The 17,907-nt window shown below is 33.2% G+C and overlaps 1 protein-coding gene across 1 annotated transcript; it reads right to left on the bottom strand.

Annotated features, from left to right (window-relative positions):
- Positions 1–697: 697 nt before the first annotated feature.
- On the bottom strand, positions 698–15,360 carry LOC123309456 (aquaporin AQPcic-like; the record flags this gene model as incomplete). The annotated part of the gene is made up of 8 exons (XM_044892593.1): positions 698–1,002; positions 1,063–1,149; positions 2,085–2,297; positions 4,381–4,524; positions 6,614–6,708; positions 6,773–6,798; positions 13,144–13,214; positions 15,322–15,360. Coding segments are annotated over 8 exons (795 nt in total), but the record flags the coding sequence as incomplete, so codon positions are not given.
- Between the last annotated feature and the right edge of the window lie 2,547 nt (positions 15,361–17,907).

Genomic DNA, 17,907 nt, shown 5'->3' on the forward strand with positions numbered 1-17,907 from the left:
TTCTAGCAGTTTTTCTATAGGCGGATCGTCCTGTCTGCAAAATTATATGGTACCCCGTTACATTAACCTCTGTTGAAACTCGTACATGCTATATTGTTTGATAACCAAAAATGTATTGCTAACACCCAAAAGAATATATTTATGTATGAATATAAAATACTACCTGATCCGGCAAACCTAGTTTTGCCATTTAAATTATTTCTAGGGTAGATAATAATAACTAACTCATCGTGATTGCTCGATTGGTCGTAAGAAAAAGGAATGCCTTTTTTTCTGTTCTGTACAATTTTTTTTGGGAATATTTTGTTATATAAACCTTGCCCTAACAATAATAAACACAACAAAAAAAGAATTGTCCAATTTGGTGCGATCGTTTGAACAATAAAGCATTTTGAAGTAAACCATAGATCCTCTTTTATTAATATAGACTAGATATTGTATAATATATAGTAAAGCATATTAATTCATTTTAATTTCTGAGGGCGATCTTCTGCATTTTAAGTTTTAGCTCTTCCGCCATTTTTAGGGACATTTATTTTATTTGTTAAAGGAGAAACTGAACAGAAGAACTCTGCGTGTTGTATCCAACGCAGAACGCAAATTAAATTTTATATACTGTAAATTGATTCTAAGACATTACTTTTATTGTTGAGAAACGATACATTCGAGTTCTGACTATTGTGATAAATAAAGCAGAAACACTGAATAATTTTTATTTATTGTAAATAGTTTTTCTTATCCTATAGTATTTGCATAAAATATCAATTGAGAATCCGAAAATTGGAGTAACAAAAATATATTTACAGGTACCAATTGTTTATAACAACATTCAATAATAAAATGTCTGTACTTTCATACAAAAACGGTTTTTAGCTTAACGTTTCAGGAGGAAACTGCTTGAGAGTAGTCGTCACTTCGGTTCTTGGCTTTCGGCTCTGAGAAGAAAAGTTTGTAGAAGCCTACGGATATGAATGGCGATATATTTGGAGCTGTCCAGTAGACCTGAAACATAGACGGATGAATTTAAACACTTAAGTATAGGAATTTTACCATTCCACTTACCCATTGATCTTCCCAATCAGCCTTGCTGCCAAATACAGCAGGAGCAAATGATCTTGCAGTATTCATACTGGCTCCAGTGAGGGGTCCCTGAAATTTTCAACATTTTATTATACATTCCAACCAATTTCTACTTTTGGCTGATTTGGAATATATTCTTGAGTATCTAATCTCCCATCTAAGAAGAGATCTGAATTTAGATTTCAATGTAAAATTCTGTTGTGAAAGAGAAAAAACGGTAATGTACCTACTGAGCAATTTGAACTCTGAATTCGGCTTGGAAAAAATTTAATTTTGTTACATCTGATTGAAATAAACTAAGCAGCAAATGAAGTGGACAGCTGACAAATTGCCTGAGTTTGATTAAAGTTATAACTTTGACTTCACTCTGATGATGATTTTGACAGCGAGACGCAAAGCCTTATCCTTCGTCTATATGCCACTGGCATAGGGTATTTGTTTTTTCTCGATCTATTCTTGTTGTAAAGGGTGTGCATGAAAGGAGCAAAAAATTTTTGTTTTTCGGCGTCTCGTTTTCTGAAGATGAAGAATTTTGGAACACCCTGTGAATCACAAACCAAGTTTTTCCACACCAAACTTATTCTCGGGATATCAGTGACCTGTTTTGCAAATTTCAGCTTCCTAAAATATGAAATGTATTTTCCTTATTCATTGGATCCAGTTTTTGGCAATTTTGAATCTAAGAAAATATCAGGAATAGGGATAGGGAAGTACCAGACAGAAATACTCAGATGGGGATAGAGAACTGAAAATAGTTATAATAAATACGGTGTTCCATTTGAAATAACGAAATTTGTTGTATTTTTAGCATAAGCCACAACGTCACAACACTGAAATTATTCTAGTCAGATAGATCAGAAGCGTAAACCCTAGTACCGAAATTTTCAGAACAATCCTATGAATCGTTCTTCATAAACGTCTTATAGGCCCCCATCGTGGAAAACCCTGTATAGGCCCATGTCCATTAAAATAGTAGAAATAAAATTTTTTCTTTGATGACTTACCCCTATTATCGAGAGTACAGAAATGATGATTGCGAATCTGACTGGTGTCGAGTCTCCCCATTTTTCGTTTCTTCTGTCCCACACCGAACAAAGTACGAAACATAATATACAAGTGATTACTAGTTCTATGAAAAATCCCTGAGTTAAAGTTGCACCACCGCCAACTTTCGTCATGCAGAAACCATTCTGGACGTAATTTTCCGGAAACAGAACCTGCAAAAGATTTCATTAGGTTAAATAATGAAATTTTTCAATTACCCAACATGTATGTAGTAAATCAATAATGTTCTAAAGAAAATCTTCATGCTATAAGGTGGTTAATAAAAAAAATTGACCTGTCCGAGCGTTTTGCTCGAAAACATTCAATAACGCAGTTATGAATTTTGTTCCTTACTTTATCCACACACTGTATAGTTTCTGAGTTTCTGTTTTCTAAATATACAGGTTGTCCCGTAACTGCGTACACACTGTCATAAGAGATAGAGTATAGGACTAGCTGATGGGTACGGATTGATTATGAGAAATTAACTTCTGGCTTTCCTCAGAAGGCTACAGTGTGATTTTCCAAATACATAGAAAACCATCATAAAAGCCTAAAACTTATCGACGGAATTCATTGCATCTTGGGAGGTTATTGACACTGATCTAGTCAGAAAGATGTCAATCATTTCAATACTTCAGAGCAGGACTCATTAATCTAATTAAACTAATTAATGTTCAGGGTAAAAATTTCACTTTGTATTTCGAATAACTGTGTTTGTGTGAATAAATTTAATTTTTCGAACTTTCTCCAAATTCAAGAAACCAAAAAAAATAATTGTAGATGTGACATCGTAGAGTGGTACTACGTATCGAAGCTTGATTCAGGTTCTTTCCAAAAATCCAAACAATTATTTGAAATTCGAAATACAAATGATGTTTTCACCCTGAACACTTTAAAAGGGGATTAATGAGTCCGGCCCTGGAATATTGAAATAATTGATATCTCTCTGAGTAGATCTCAGCATGTGTTAATAACATATCCCATGTTTCAATGAACTACGTCGATAAGTTTGGCTTTGATGATGGTCTCAATGTTTCCATGAACTTCGAAAACCACCCTGTAGCTTTCTGGGGAAATCAAGAAATTAATTTTTTATTATCAATCCGCACTCAGATGATCCTACGCTATCGATCTCTGGTAGGAGTATGTACAGTTACACACTGTATAAGATCTCCACGAAAGTTTTGAAATCGGTCTCTTACAACTGTCTACCGAGTTTCAATTACGAGAGATGTTGGTTCGGTATTTTTGGAATAACAACATTAAATTGAAGATGTCTATAACTTCCAAATCATCGAGCGGATTTTGTCCATTGATGAACTCAGCAGGCTCATGTGAACCCTAAACCTATCCTGAGAATTTCATATTCTTTACTCCCTTCATTCTGAAGTTTTTACAGTGCCCAGGACACTGGACAAAATGGTAGAATTTTTATTTGAGATCCATCTAACTACTGACAAATCTGGACCCCCCCAATAATTTCGTATGGTACATAATTATTCAATATATGGTTTGCTTGGATTAATCGATTAATCACTATTTGCGTTCCCAGATTCACGATAAATTCTACAGATAGATAACGTAGAGGCATACAGTCCCTGGCCATATTATTAGACGCACTGATTCGATGCAAAATCTCAATATTGAATTATTAAATTGAATGTATATGTTACATATACTTCATCTGTAAATGATTTTCACATATAATATATCATATTGGATAAAAAATATTGATTTATTGATGATTGAACATGAAATTCTAATATTTTGCTGAGCCACCCTGTGTAGCTATGAGAGCTTCATACTATCAAAGCAGAATTGTTCGGTTTGCTGCATTCGAAGATAATGATTTCATATGTGGATTATCGAAATAACGTACGAACCTGAAGAATGCAAGACGTCCACTGGAAGACATAGTACTGAATCATACTTAAGTATTAATACTACAACATCAAAAATAAATGCCAAATAGAACAATTTAATGAGAGTCGTAGATAAAACTGACATTCTGTGGAAATGAAATTTAAATATTCTGCTTTTTCCTCGGGCAATACCAGTAAATGTAAAAAAAATTCTCAGTGCGTCTAATAAACTGGCCAGGGACTGTACATAACCTTGCTCATTGCTTATCATATGTCGGATCTATGCGTCCTTATGGTGGGACAAATTATTGATTATTGTGATAACTAAGTAAACTTGATTGGAATCTCTATCATATTTATGTTTGAACAAAGATTTAAAATCGTATCTTACCTTCAAGAGTCCAAATCCCAAAAGTGCTCCCAGGAATTGGGCCAGAAGATAAACCACAAACTGAATTATGCTGATTTTTCTCAACAGCAAACTTGTGATACTTACTGCAGGGTTTATGTGACATGCCGTTATGTGTCCTACTACCTGGAAAATTCTTTACTCAGAATTCATGTAACATTGATATGTTAATGAACTAAACAGAGAAAAACTTATAATAAGTATAATTTGATCATGAAATGAATAGGTAACATCTCTATCACAAGTGTAATTTTCAGCAAATTTCAAGACTTCCTATCAAGGCACAAACAAGGTCTAGATGACAAAGGTTTCTCTTGCCTCTAAAGGCTAAACCTTAAAGAAATACAAATTTACCGAAAATTTCTGTTGTATTATGACTTTCCTCAAGCTATAAGAGAAAAATAATTTGTGATGTATGGAAGTAAATAGTAGAAACGGTGAAACGGGCAATTTCCATTTAAATTTAGCAAACGATTGTGTTAGAGAATCGTTCTTGGATGGTATACCTTCGTATTGTTTCATCGATTCCATCATCTCTAGAATGAAAAACTAGAAACTGAATTAGGTTGTCACATGATTTTGTGTTTCGCTATAACAAAGTCCTTGAATTAACATATAATTCATACGCAATTCACAAAACTTGATGGAGCAATCAAGCTCTTTATGATTGATAGATCGATTCTTTTCCAATCGATAATTCAATTTTGAACATCCAGAATATCATTGAATTATGCTGACTAAGTATCAATTTATTGACTTTCAATTGCTAAATTTTTATTTCAATTTAAACTGAAAATGCTTTGGGTGATTCTATACATCAGAAAACCGAATGAGTGTCGTATGATCCAGATTTGTGAATCCCGCAAATAATTGTTCCAACAAGTCTAGATGAACTATTGTTATGAAGGAAGATTATTACACATATTCACATATTCATATTCACTCTCGAACATTTCAGCAATTCGAATGGGTTGGGTTGGTCTTTGACTCGTACAAACATTATTTTTATTAACATGCAGTAGATTCTTGAGATCAAAAGAAACACTTTTTTTTCCTTACAACTTTTTCCGAATCGGCTCGGTTTAAAAGATACAGGCTGTTGAAAAAACATAACAAAATGTTATTTTTAGCTTTATCCCACAAACAGTTTTATCGAATGAAATGAATTTCGGAATATAGTTTTTCATTTATTTGATGAATCTTGATCGAACACAAGATATGAGCCACGTCTTTCAGTTTTCTCATTATGACCATTACGTACCATAAAAATACCAAAAATCTGATGAACCCATCTCTTAAAACTAAGTTGGTCGATGAAAAGTTGAATGTTTGGTAAAATGCAATTATTCCTTATTTTTCCTCGTATAATACGCCGTTTTCGAATAATTTAATGTTCAAAAATTGAAAAGTATCTGTGAAATTTGAAAAATTGGGTACTTTGGCTGAAATGCAACTATTTTTAAAAGATGCACAGATGTGAAATGTCACAGATTTAGCTAGTTATTCTGAAGGTAATTTTGTTTTTCCAGGGGTGCCACAGTTCATGATGAAAACTTAAAATGGTTATATTTTTTATCAGGGCCAAATCGGTGAAAATGGTATAGAAAAAAGTGTTTATTTTATCCTCAAGAATCCACTGAAAAAACTACTCAAATATTTTTTCGAATAGAAGACTCGCCCTGTATATGTAACGCACTCCAGTTTGCTGAACTAATGAATGTCATTTCCCTGACATTTTTATTCGAAGTTTATTCTAAGAAGTATCAGAAGTTTTTAGTTGATAGCGGTTTAATCGGCTTTTTATTCTCGATTCTTGTTATGCAGAAACATTAATCGAGAACACTCCAAACAGAAAACTATGACAATTATTAATATAAACAAAAACATTCAATGGGTCAATGTCTCTTTATCTTTTCTTCTTGCAAAGATATTGAAAAAAAAATTAATGTACTCTCGACCGTACTTTAATAATTTCTCATGTTTACGTTTTCTCTATATGTAGGTATCTACTTAAATTCAGAATAGCCTCCCGATACGAGAAACGTCTAAAAAATGATCCCAATCGATCTTCTCTTTTATAGTTATTGTTGACATTCAGTATATCAAGTATCTTCAAATTTGCAGTTGTTACAATCTCAGAAATCACTAAGGAATTTAGTTGGGTTCAAAGCTTCCAATGTTCTAGTAATATAGAGACAAATGAATACCTACTCACCTGTATGGCTAAATGTACAGCAAATCCAAAACCGAGTGCTTTCAAATGATGTGGTGTTGCAGGATCACCGTCATAGTCGACGCAAGCTGCACATCCTACAAACATTAAAATCATAGTTCCGATAAGTTCTGCAAAAAATATTGCCAGAAACGGCCTCACCACTCCGACGACTGTTGGTTTTTCGCCTGCAATGAGATAAATAATTTTCACATTAGATACGAAACAAAACGATTTCAATTTTCAACGGTGAATTGGACATGTATTTACCATCTGGCATGGCACCTACTTGAGTTCCGAGAAAAAAGGACCTACAAGATATCAGGAACGCCTTTTCAAATCGTGCTGAAATTTGAACGATTGAACATATTCTTTCTGATAGCATTTAAGATATCATTTAGGTACATTGATGATGACTCAAATTGTAGTTGACACCTGCCAAACATAGAGATTTCGATAATGACTTCATTCCAAAAACGACTTAAAAAATTTGACCTCACAAAAAATTATGTGTATGAACGAACGAAAAATTGTTCTAAATATACTAAGAGACAAAGAAAACAAAACTGTACTTGATCATTTTACTCCATCTCTTTTATAGTTCACCCAGCGTCGGCCACAAATGCCTGAAATCAACGGCTTCTTTCACGACTTGTTTATGACAAAAATCGATATTTTTCGTCCTTTCTCCATTAGGAAGAATATCACACAAAAACCTACTAGAATGAATCGTCTATACTATAATGAAATTCCCACAATCACACTTCGATCTCATTTGTCCTTTTTGTAGTCGTGAACCAATGGACTTTCAGAGGATTTGTTCAATTTATTTTTCACCCATGTAATGATTATTTTAAATTTAAATGCTTTCGTAGGCGAAATCTAAAGGGAAATAGAGTTTTTTTCAGGAGGCTTGGGCGAATCTTTCCGTATTTGGTGTTCGTTTTTAATTTTCTTCATCGTGAGGGTTTTCATTACATGCCTTTTGATTTTTCTGATGCTGATTAAGTTATTATTTCTTTTCGATTTCATTACTAATAGTGAGGTTTGTTAACTTTCTATCCATTATCTTCCATGAATTAGAACAAACAAAATGTCCGCCGAATTAATTTTGAAATAACTTTTTAAGGTATGCATCGATTTTAATAATTTTGTCGTCAATTTTTAGCCTATCTCATCTAGTTCATCACCTGTTCAGTCTGAAGGAATTTCAATTGAATTTGATGGTATACAGGGTAGAACTGAAAGTTGCAATTTCCTCTGAATTTCTGAACACCCTGTGGAGGTGATTAATGACGCAATGATGGGTCTTTAAATGAGTTATGGAAGCCTGATTTTCTCTTAACATTTCCTGGTTCAATTCACGTCAATAGCTCTTTCCTGAGAAGAAATACGATTTTTCAAAAGAAACTATGCAATTTATAACATTAACGATAACACATTGAGAAGAACATAGGTACAGATGAAATCATGAAAAATAAACACATTCTTATATTCTAATATTGATTTTTGCCTCCATGTACTCATATCACTGCTTACTGCTTCCATGCGCCGGGGTAAGCTTCCAATACAATTGCCTGTTGTGGAACGTTTTCCCATTCTTCAAGAAGAGCTGTTCTAAGAAATGGAATAGTTTCCATTCGACGGTTGCGAATTAGCCTCCCTAACATACCACATACCCCACACATGTTCAATTGGGTTAAGATCGGGGCTACGCGGAGGCCAGTCTTATCGATGGATGTTCATCTCATCGAGATCAAAGATATTACATATATCTTTGGAGATAATCTTTTCAATTCTCACCACATGGTCAATTGCTTGCGCAATGTCTTCCGATATCATAATAGAGAAAATCACTTGCTAAATTCCAGTGATGTGTAAGTGACAAGATGAATTACATATACTGCATTCACATTTATTTTAGCAGTCGGTTGGCCATGAAAAAATTTTCTCAAGTTTTTATAACTAGAACGGAGTAAGGTTGGCACTCATGAAATGTCGTTAATGTCATAACGCCGTTGCCACAACTTAAATCATTTAATATTACGAAAATGCCGAAAGTGATTGAAAAAAGAGACAGGGTTTCAGGAAGTGCTATTTAGAATTCAGGTCCGCTCATTCAAATAGTTATGCCTTGATATTCTAAAATCTACAATACGTCAGACGGTAGCGAACATATTCAATGTAAGAGAATTTGTATAATTTTTGATCTGAATCTGAACGACTTATATTTCAGCTGAATATTTCCACACTAAGAAAGATTGTGAATGAAGAGGATGACAAAGAATTTCCTTCTATTGGCAGACCCAAAAAAGTGATGGCATTTGAGAATTTTATGTTTGAGTGAATTAATGCGAAAAGTTTACTACAGGATTTTCGACTTATGTCATCGTAGAATAAGTTCCCGAACATTGATTTTTCTATTTTTCATTTGACTTGTCCTATACATTGTAAATGTCTTAAAAGGTACCAATAAATACCTAATTATTATTATTATATCAATGCATTAAGATGAACAGCCACAACGCGCCAGTTGTCCTGCCAATTGTTTATTCATGTGAAATTTTTGTTCAAAGGTGAAGTTCATCTTGATTCAAACTTCCTTTAATTTCTTTTATTTATATTGATGCAAGATGATTTTTGTTGAAGAATTTAACATCCTTGTAATTATCTGTTAATTCCATCGGGAGATACCCATTCCCAACCACTGTAACATATGCATTTCATCTTCGGATTAATATTTTTGAAATCTACAACTAATGTAACGTATTCAAACTTCAGCCAAAGAAGATAAGGAACATTTACTCTCCTCAAGCTAGTGCATATTATGATATTATACTGATATCTTGTATTTTCCATGCAAATAGCTGGATTTAGTGTGCCTTCAATCAGTTTGTATGAACTTCAATTATGTTCGTCACATATTTTCCGAAGAGATTCGACATTGTGATAAAGTACGTAATAACAGAAACTTTTACGTAGAACGGGCAACATAGCGTTGATTTAAAACCCAAAAATGTTTTGACAAGCGTCCTAACCCCACATTGTAAGAGGAAATTGTAACTTTCAGTTCTACCTTGTTTATCATCAAAATCAATTGCAGACTGGACATCAGGTGATGAACTAGATGAGATAGGCTACAAATAGACAACAAAATTATCAAAATCGATGCACACCTCAAAAAGTTATTTCGAAATGAATTTGGTAAAATATTTTTCTGTCCTTTTTTTGTCTAGGAGTTTGAACACCGGTTCGTACATAACTGACTACTTTTTTCGGCCAAAATGAAAGGTTGAAGATGAAGAAAATAGTAAACCCACTATAGCTGCATATGAAAAAAAGTTGCAGTTACCTACAGTAACAGTGTCGTAGAAGCGGAGAATTATTATGTAAGGGATGTTTGAATATAAACATTTACCTCTATGTTTCAATAATCCCGCACGTGGCATATTGACTAAGTTTTTCTTATTTAAACACGATCACTAGAAAATTTCCAACTGATAACTGACGATCAGGATAACTCCGACGTTACGTGACCCTTGGAACCCCTTCAGCTCCCATGTCCCCTTCCTAATATATCGTGACCGGTTTGAAAACACAATATAATTCTAGAATCAAAAACTAGACATCAATTCAGTTCATTCTTAGCGAAGACGCCTGCCAAACAGGAAACGTATACTTCGCCCAAATAGCCATTCAATGAACAAGGTCATTGCCGAATTTGCACTTTGAATAGATTATCAACATAGTTGAACTAGACGTATGCGATAACTTATAGAAAATCGGTTATGTCACAATTACGATTTACTGCATTTATAGTAACCGAATACTTGCACATGCCGAATCGATTTCAAGACTCAAAATTTTATCTGCGATGTTTCTTCAGATGTAAAAATGTTTTCATTGAAACTTTGACAAGATAAAGCACAAGGAATCATAACTTTCGAACACCATCATATCATCATGGTACTATGAAAAGAAGTACAAGTTATAGTCATCATAGTAATACTATACATAGGGTGTTTCATAGTTGGGTGTAGATAGCTGAACTGCGTGCGAGAGGACACACAAATGATTACAAATAACCTATAGTTGAAGGGTCTACGATGCCTATTGTTGATTCAGGTTGCTTTATTCATTTAGTCCATATTTTCCACAAACCATAACTTCAGAACCACTCGGTATATATAGTCAATTTTTAGGAGAATGTGTTGAGTGGATATTCTTACCGACTGGCATAGCAACGAAAGCTAAAGTTCAGAACCGGCTCAATAAAATTCGATTGGTCTAAAATATGGCCTTAGAACAACCTGTATATCGGAATTCATGAAAATGGACCAAAACTTCTACCAACTCCAATTTTTCTCCACTACAATTCAGATTGTTTCTAACGATGAAGTATTAAAACGGAATGCACAATCATGAAGTAGTTTGTTTAGTTTTTTCTGTTTTTTTCCGAATAATTTGTCTATTTCCATGAATTCCGATTCACAGGGTGTTCTATGGCCATATTTTATTTCAATCAAATTTCACTGAGCCAGAACTTTAGGTTTCGCTGCTATGGCAGTCAATGAAGATATCCATCCAACACATTCTCCTAAAAATTGAATAAAATAACCGAGGGGTTTCGAAGTTATAGCTTTTGGAAAATATGGACCAAATGAAGAAAGCAACTTGTATCTAGTACAATAGGCATCCTAGATTCAACAACTGTAGGCTGTAGGTTATTTACAATCGTTTGTGTGTTCTCTAGCCCGCAGTTCAGCTATGTATACTTAACTATAAAACACCCTGTATAAGGTATACCAGAAGACATATTGTATTAATCAATTTATTAGAATTAATATTTTAGAATACCTATATTTGTTTGAGTCAGAACAAGAAAGGATGAGCAGCATCTACAGAATGGTTTTTGTATTATGGTTTGTCCTCACAAAAACATAATGCTTGTGTAGGTACCTACTAGTTTTTTATAGCTCTACAATTCGCATTTGATAATCGTTCAATACGTCATGATTAGTTTTTGAATTTACATATTCATCATGCTTAGAGTCAGAAAACGAGAAAATTCTCGAATATTGGATTTATGTGTCCATACTTGATGAAAAACCATAATTGAACTTAAATCAAATGAAGTTCTCCGGTCAAATTTTTCACAAATTTTCATAGACTTACCCAACCCTAAGAAATATGTATGCAAAAAATTTTTGTTAAAAATTTATTTATTTATATTGGGGGATCTGTTTCATATATCACTTAGTAAATTTCAACAAAAAATATAGATCACTTTATGAATATAATTTCTGTTACAGAGATTCTCGATAAAATAAATTTTAAGTGAGAACGTACTTTGTGTTAGTCAGATAATATTCCCAAAACACATCGGTAAATATTTGTGTTGTCATGGAACAAAATTATTATGAAAAGAAAATTCCTCATAAAAAACACTTATACATTATGACTCCGCAAAAGTTAATTAAAAAGTACTGAGTCATTTTCAAAAACGCATCTGAATCAACCATTTTTTTTTGCAGATGTGGGTAGAGGCTTAAATAAAAAAGATCTCTCATTCTACAGTTCTACTAAATATTTTCTCATTTAAATAATTCTTCCATCTGTTCCTCAATTTTTTGTGCCAATTTATAACAATAATATAATTCTGTCAATAAGATAGATACCAGGTATTTCTTCAGTGAGGGTTTCAAAGATCATTCAAAAAGAGTTTTTCATTCTGAAGCCTTGCAGAAGATGGAAGACGTAAAATAAATTCTTATAGAAGTACAAACTGTTCATTAAAACTTCGGAATTTCAATTATACATTGTTAGATCTTGAGGAGCTATTTCCTTTATTTTGGATTATTCCTTCCCAAGTGGTAGAAATAGACATTCTTTTAAAGAGGTGGTTGACTTCGGACATCATTACATTAGTTTTATTGTATCAACCAAACATGATATGATTCAGAGATCTGCGAATTAATCGAATGATCGAAAATTGAAATTGATTAGAGCTTTTTTTGAACCAATGGCTATTTTGGAAAGCATAATCGAAAAGAATGAGAACAGCCCATCAAATCGTATTCCTACAAACTATTATTATTCAAAATCCAAATCATTATTGGTTCTGGATGGTACTCATCAAGAACTTCTACGTACTTCGAGGTTTATTGATTCCCCATGCATGTAATCGATAATTTCTATTTTATGACGATGTGAAGGGAATGGTGAATTGCTTATGTCAACATTTCAATAATTCAAATTCGATCAAATTGATAATCTTATTTTCTTCTATAGGTAATGAGGTTGATAGTTCAGTTTTCAACTATCATAATATGATTGACAATTTCTGTAGAAAATTATTATATATTGACCCATCTGCATCACTATCCAAAAAAAGACTGGATGGCAGACAATGAATAAACTCGATTTTCATTTGTTTTTAGAAATCTAGAGGTTTGTAAACCTATCATTATAATGATATGCACCCAATAAGTGCAGAATGCTTGATAACACGAGTATAGAAACATTATACTTACCATCTTTGTTCTTGGCCATTCTTGTTCAATTTTTGGAGAGACTCAGAAGCACAAAACTCTAGCAGCTTCACCTGCCAAACAAAATGAAAAAAACTTTAGTAATAATGTAATTCGATGGAAGCTATAATGACATTTGCACGATGTTTGTTGCATTCATAAAATCTGAAACGAACTCAGTTTGATAGTGGTTCAAGATGAGTTGCGATTGCTCGATATCATTCTAATTAAAGTGGAATAATGAGTATAAATACATATTTGATTATCGATCAATCCTTCATTGTCATTGAAACAATCATTATTGGATGCAGCATTACATATAATATGATTCCGTTAATTCCATATTAATTTTATATAGAAGACAATACTGTTGCTATCCTGAAATGTTTTTGAGAAACCATCAGAGATGTGTTGTGTGGCAATATATAGGATGTTTCATCCTTTAGTGAACCTAGCTCAACTGCGGGTAGAGGACACACAAACGATTGGAAATATCTTATAATTGTTGAATCTACGATGACTTTCGTACAAGAAATACAGCGCTTCATTCATTTCGTCCATATTTTCCATAAGCCGGAACCACTCGGTATATTCTTTTAAATTTTTGGGAGATTGTGTTGAATGAATATCTTAATCGACTGCAATAGTAGTGAAACCTTAAGTTATAGACCGCGGCTCAGTGAAATTTGATTGAACTAAAATATGGCCATATTACACCCTGTATATCGGAATTCATGAAAATGGACAAAATATTTGGAGAGAACAGAAAAAACTGACCAAGACCAAAGTACCTAAGTTTATAATTCCGCATTCCGTTCCAATACGTACTTCATAGTTGGAAACTATGTGAAATGTAATGGAAAAAAATTGAAGTTTTGGCAATTTAATTATGGAACCTTCGGATTTATTCCATTTATTCACTCATGGCACTGTTAATCAACAAATCAATATTTATTTACTTCGGAACCGATACAGGATAGATACACAGTGTGTTCTACGTAGACATAAGTAAATCGTTTCCTCATATACAGAGGGATTAATGAGAGGCAGGCTTTATTTTCGTGATACAATGTGTAGCGTTTTCAGCGAATACCGAAATTCATTCATATTGTATATTCACACAATCATGATATTATGGTCATTCTACTTTCCCTACATGAGGAAATCAACAACGTTTTGAAAATTTTATACAGGATTTTCTAAGACGACTACGATATAGAGAATGTTTCATAGAAAATTATTTTTTTTTAAGTATGTTTTCTCACATGAAGAGGTTATTATACAAACCAATTTTATTTATGGTTCTCACTCCGTAGTTATGACTTCCTCATGACGAAAAGCAGAATTTAAATTCAAGAATAAATTGTAGAGGAGATATTTATTTGTTTATAAATCCTAGAACATTGTGTATACATGAAATCCTTATATTGGCGTATCAAAAGCAAAATCCTGGCTTTCCGGAGTGACCTGAAAGCTCTATGTTGATTAATGCTGACTGGCTCGAAAATTTACCTATGAAAAATAAATTATTTCATGAAACATCATGAATTATCCAAGTCGTTATAGAAAACCCTGTGAAAGGTAATAACAATAATTACACAGTAGATGAAAATTCAAATGGTATCAAAGAACACCCTGTGTACATAATCAACAATTCATCATAAATGTCCGTACACTCAGTATCATATGAGTATTCAGTATTCTTAAAAAAGCAACCCAAATTTTGGAAATTAATCTACGTCGTCATAGTAAAAAGTCGAAACTAAACAAAAATCCGAATTGAAAGTCGGAAATTATATGTAACTTCTACGCCTTCGTATTACTCACAATATACTAAAGTTAAAAAAATATGTCTTTAATTACACTTCTTACCTATGTATGAGGTATTCAAAAAGGTAAAATTGTGATATCTATCTGAGACACATGAAAATCTAGAACAATTTGTGTGTAATGCATTGTTGAAAATGTAACGAGAAAATGGATTGTGGATTGTTCACTAGATAATTATCATCGTTTGCTCTCAAAGGAATTATTTTGCCCCTTCTAGGATATTCTGCCTGTCATTTCCTGATCCAAAGATTTTTTGACCATATTTCTGAATTTTCACTGCTCATTGAAAATCCTAACTAACATTCGAATAGCAAAAGATCCCCATGCAATATGAGAAAAAGTAAAACTCACGTTACACAATTTTGTGGAAAGTAAAACAATTGTATCGATTTTTCACCTATTGCACTTTAAATCCACAAGAAGATTATATATATTTCCCTTTAGACTTTGATTTTCGGATTGAATTGATGCCGATTAATGAAGTAATCAATGGCTGTTCACGCAGGGAAAAAACGTCATCGATAGTGTCATATTTTTTCCCAATGAAAAAATTACAACTGGAACTGATAAGAGATAGATGTACAGCGAACAGGAGTTGTCCGATGTTCAGTGCACTCTGTTTACGTGTGAATATCAGGTAGTTCGTTGTGGAATTTGGCCAGAAAAATTAACAGGAATTTCTGATTTTTCCCCAAACTTTGTTCACCGTCCACCGAGTCCAGAGGTAAGATAACACTCCCTACTTTTAATTGGAAATCTGAGTTTCAATCTCTAACAATTCTAGTTGTATCACTACCGGGAGTTCGATTTTCTGGCTGGCGTGCAAACCCGTTGGAAGCAGAAGCAGAGGTTTTGCCTCTACTTCCAACAACAAAGGGTGATAGTTCAACAACACCAAATTCTTAGCTGTAGTTATGGAGGGTAGAGCCTCCATAGCTGTGGTTCTCGATTGTCCATACAGAAAACTGAGCATATTGAAGAAATGAAAAATGAAGGTTCTACAGTCTTTCTCGAAACTAATACATTTTCCCACACCAATAATCGCTTATATACAGCACATTCGCAAGTCGTAGGAATGCATTCAAATAATTTTCAAATATCAATTGACAATAAGTTGTCAATTTCTAAACAGCGCTACCTGAAGAGGGAAAGACGAAATTTATCTCTTATTCACAATTTGGAAAAACAAAATCCATCCGTGGATACACCGTGTTTTTAGACATCTTAGCTGCAGTATATAGTATATGGAATAATCTGTATACTCATTCGTAAATGAAGTCGACATGGCTATTTCCATTAGACAAATCGCGTGAGCGTTTTCAATTCAATTGGGTTATTTGATATCACAATTTGTACTAAACTAGGGTCAAGTACTCACGTGTGTGATTTATTATAATACAGCAGACGTGAATACGAGGCAGCTCTTGAAACTAAAAATTGATAGACTTATTTATTTTTTATGAGTGGCTATAGAAAAAAAGTAATTCCTCTCTAAATAATTATTTCGTACCTGAAAATTTCATTACATATCTACTCTTGAATGATTATGAGGTTACCAGAAATCTTATTCGAAGCTGATACCCAATGTGTTTTTCTGAGCTGAGCATTTCCAAAGTTTTGCCGATTTGACGTGGGAACAAGTTTTAAGAGCTCTATCTAACACATGGCTACTCACTTGAAAAATTGCGAGTGAATTCATTGGTGTTTTCTGAAGGCTTTTTGTGATGTTATGTAGCTTATTTGATATGATTGTCTGTTCCTTTCAATGATTTTACACATGAAATTTCACAGTCGACTTTTAAAAAATATATTTTTTAATTAATAGGTAATATAGCCAGTCAGTTTAACAATCAGACACTTTAATTTCAAATCTTTCTTTACTTTCTCTTTTTTTGTAGAACTAGAAGAAGACGCTTTAAAATTAACGAGATTTTGAAATTGATTGTGAAACTGGCTGTAAGATTGCTGCTAAATTTTCATAGATAAATGTAATACAGCATGTATAACAATTTGCTTTCCAGGGTGATTATTTATTGGTTTTTAATATTGGTCTTAAAAGATGTTAAAATGCGCAAATATGAAGTATTTTTTATGGGCATTCAGAATTCAGTAATAGGCGAATCCAACTACCGATGAGGGCGCTGCGACTTGTCAACAAACATGGCGGAAAATGAGTAATCATCGTGAAAACTCTATTGTGAAAGCAATGTTATCGTAGATTTTATTCGATTATAGAGATATTTGTAAAGGTAGTGAATAATTATGGGATTATTGATTGTGCTCGGGTTCCTCCAGAACTTTCCTGAACATGTTGGTGTCGTTTGATGGAAGATTTTACAAGAACTTATATCCAGAAGATTTCATTCTATCATCACACTCACATGAATTATGTAATTTGTGGAAATAAATGAATGTAAATATTTGAGATAATTTATTTGTATGAAAACATATTATGCAGTTCAAAATGCCAACACAGAAATTATTTATCATTTAAAATGTTCCCAACGTATCATCCCTTGAAGATTGCAAGTCCAGTAATGCATGTACAACTTCAGGTATGTCAGAAATTTAATCTCATATACTTTCTTCTGCTCAGGTTTCTCGGCACTATTGAAATCATGGAAATGAAAATTCGCATTGCCTTTCTTAATCGTCCAACACTAGAAAATTCATCTAGAACAAAGATATCTCCTAACCTAAAATTATAGTGAAAATTGGTAAATAGTTTCTCAACTGAATGACACTGATATAAATACTCACTAAATTATTTTAATACCTATTTTTCTAGTCAGACATCCAAAAAGTTTTGTGAATATAGTCCACTGGTAACCGAATATGTTATGAAAATATCTAACCCAAAGAAGTAAAACACAAGTTATTACTCACTTTCTAGGTTTGTGATTTGGCCGCTAGGCGGCGTTTAGATTTTTGGATTCG

This window comes from Coccinella septempunctata, chromosome 3 (genome assembly GCF_907165205.1).
Source record: "Coccinella septempunctata chromosome 3, icCocSept1.1, whole genome shotgun sequence".
Classification (NCBI taxonomy): Eukaryota; Metazoa; Arthropoda; class Insecta; order Coleoptera; family Coccinellidae; genus Coccinella; species Coccinella septempunctata.